Source organism: Nylanderia fulva, unplaced genomic scaffold, assembly GCF_048542155.1.
Source record: "Nylanderia fulva isolate GAGA-0341 unplaced genomic scaffold, ASM4854215v1 Scaffold278, whole genome shotgun sequence".
NCBI classification, from domain to species: Eukaryota; Metazoa; Arthropoda; class Insecta; order Hymenoptera; family Formicidae; genus Nylanderia; species Nylanderia fulva.
In genome coordinates this window covers 21,742-23,962 of record NW_028190345.1, presented here as the reverse complement: position 1 = coordinate 23,962, position 2,221 = coordinate 21,742, and the positions used below count along the sequence as shown (strand labels likewise).

The 2,221-nt window shown below is 40.6% G+C and overlaps 1 protein-coding gene across 1 annotated transcript; it reads right to left on the bottom strand.

Moving 5' to 3' along the window:
• Positions 1-916: 916 nt before the first annotated feature.
• Positions 917-1,915, bottom strand: LOC146722751 (uncharacterized). The gene is made up of 2 exons (XM_085483897.1): positions 1,568-1,915; positions 917-1,487 (listed from the first exon to the last, which is right to left on the bottom strand). The coding sequence occupies exons 1-2, from the start codon at positions 1,618-1,620 to the stop codon at positions 917-919; spliced, it is 624 nt and encodes a 207-aa protein (XP_085340023.1). The 5' UTR covers positions 1,621-1,915.
• Between the last annotated feature and the right edge of the window lie 306 nt (positions 1,916-2,221).

Here is a 2,221-nt window from a genome sequence, read left to right as displayed (position 1 = left end):
GCGGGGTCCTCATCTCTACTGCAACACATGTACAAGTACACACACGCATACACACATGCACATACTCTGACATATGAGGTGTAAATCCGACCGGCAACCTCCACGCGGTACACCTCGGGTAATGCCAATGCCGGCGGTAATATATTAAATAAGAATAAAAAATATTAATAATATAATAAAATTTTATTAATTTAAAAAATGTTTCCCTTCTTCTTTCCTTATAGAAAAAATATGTATAAAGAATAATGTATAAAATTATGTAAAAACTAATATAAAAAATATGAATAAAAAAGTAATGAATAAAATATGTATTTTATTAAAATAAAAAAATGTTTCCCCTCCTCTCCTTCACATCCCTCGCCGCCGCATCTCTCGCCGCAAAATCCAGGCTTGGATCTCTCTCGTTCACCGTCGCCTCTCTCGCCGCAGGCCCGAGCCGCCGAATCTCTCGCCGCAGGCCCGAGCCGCCGAATCTCTCGCCGCAGGCCCGAGCCGCCGAATCTCTCGCCGCCCGAGCCGCCGACTCTCTCGCCGCCGCATCTTTCGCCGCAGGCCCGAGCCGCCGACTCTCTCGCCGCCGCATCTCTCGCCGCCGCATCTCTCTCTTGCTCTGACTGCGCGCTATCTCCTTCTCTCTCGAATGCGTGCATCTCTCTTACTCTCGCGCGCTGCGTCTTCTCTCTCGAATGCGTGCTGAATCCAAGCTTGGATCTCTTTCTCTCTGTCTCTTAATGTCGCGTGCACCTCGTATGATAAAAATATCGATTTTTTCTCGCTGAATGCAATGTCCTTGACACAATAATTATATCTCGCAAAGTATGTAACGAGTGGCGCGCAAATAAAGTACACCATGATATATACATATAAGTATTTATTCATCTTATATTTAATACATAATTATATATATAAAGTTTTATTACATATTAAAAACTAAAGCCACCAGCTCGCAATCGACAAGTTGGTGCATGTTGAAGGCATTGCTAGCGCGTATCGCATTCGACAATTCTCTCGCATTCGTTACTGTGGATGCAATATTGGAGAATTGAGTATATTTGATATCAACCGTTGCGACGAGCCTCGTCAATCGATTGTACATTATTTCGATACATGAATCGAGCTCGAACATACGATGTAACGTCGATTCGACCATCATCATGCGCACGTCCGCCGATTCGAGACTTATGAGCTTGGTGCCGTTTATCTTGTGAAATCGCACTGTTAGCGGCCCGACACTTATGCAATTATACACATCGTTGTTGGAGGAGGAGTCATTGTTCAGGTAATTGTGAATAGCGTGGCGTTGCTCGTAGAGTCCTTTCCACGTTTCGAGAGATAGTAATAGCTGTTTTCCCCGATGATCTCCTATGGCGATCTCCACATAACTCGGCAGATTCACTCTGATGCCGATTTCGAGAAATTTGAATTCCGTTGCCGTCAATGCGTATCGTCTTCCAAGTATGCGAACCGCACGAGGCTCCAGCGAAACGCTGTAAAAATTAGATAAAAAAGATAAAATAAAATTAAAAATATAAAATATATAAAAGATACAAAAAAAAGTTATACTTACTCGTCGCATTTCTTCTCGCACGTTTCTTCATGTCTCGGCATGTAGTAATTCATGCTGCTGCTGCTTTTTTGAACCGAAGGTATTAAAAAGTGAACCGTCAGTTAGAACGGTCGACGAAAGACTGATTGTATAATAAGGTACTAATAATCGAGTAACGGTCATTTTTAAAATATTAGGAGAAGGGGATTCTTAGAAATATATCTGGAGGGAAAGAACAAAGAGAAATATTTAAAATATTAGGAGAGGGGGATTCTTAGAAATATATCTGGAGGGAAAGACAAATTATTAAAAGTAGTGGGGGTAAAAGAAATTCTTAGAAATACGATTGCATGAGAAATTTTTAAAAGTAGTGGGAGTAAAAGGAATTCTTAGAAATATCTGGTTAGGAAAAATAACAAAGAGAATAGTATGTAAATAATATGTTTATTCAAAAAACGGATGATCGTCGCGATTAGCCGACCACCAATTGAATAATTTAAATACATTTTGTAACGCGCAATTTTTTACATGTTTATTACATCGTAGAGTATATGTGGGATCTAATTTATTTAATGCAGACACATCTTCATATATGGCATCCAAGATCTCAATCATGAAACCGCTGCTCGCATCGTCCACTATTTCGGCAAGCCACTCTCGCTTTTCGAGTCCTTT

What these genes read in the sequence shown, in the direction of transcription:
- LOC146722751 (XM_085483897.1), bottom strand. Translation starts at nt 1,620, where the DNA reads ATGAATTACTACATGCCGAGACATGAAGAAACGTGCGAGAAGAAATGC. An exon ending in TGCGAGAAGAAATGCGACGA is followed by an intron (nt 1,488 to 1,567) that starts GTAAGTATAACT and finishes TAATTTTTACAG; the next exon opens with CGTTTCGCTGGAGCCTCGTG.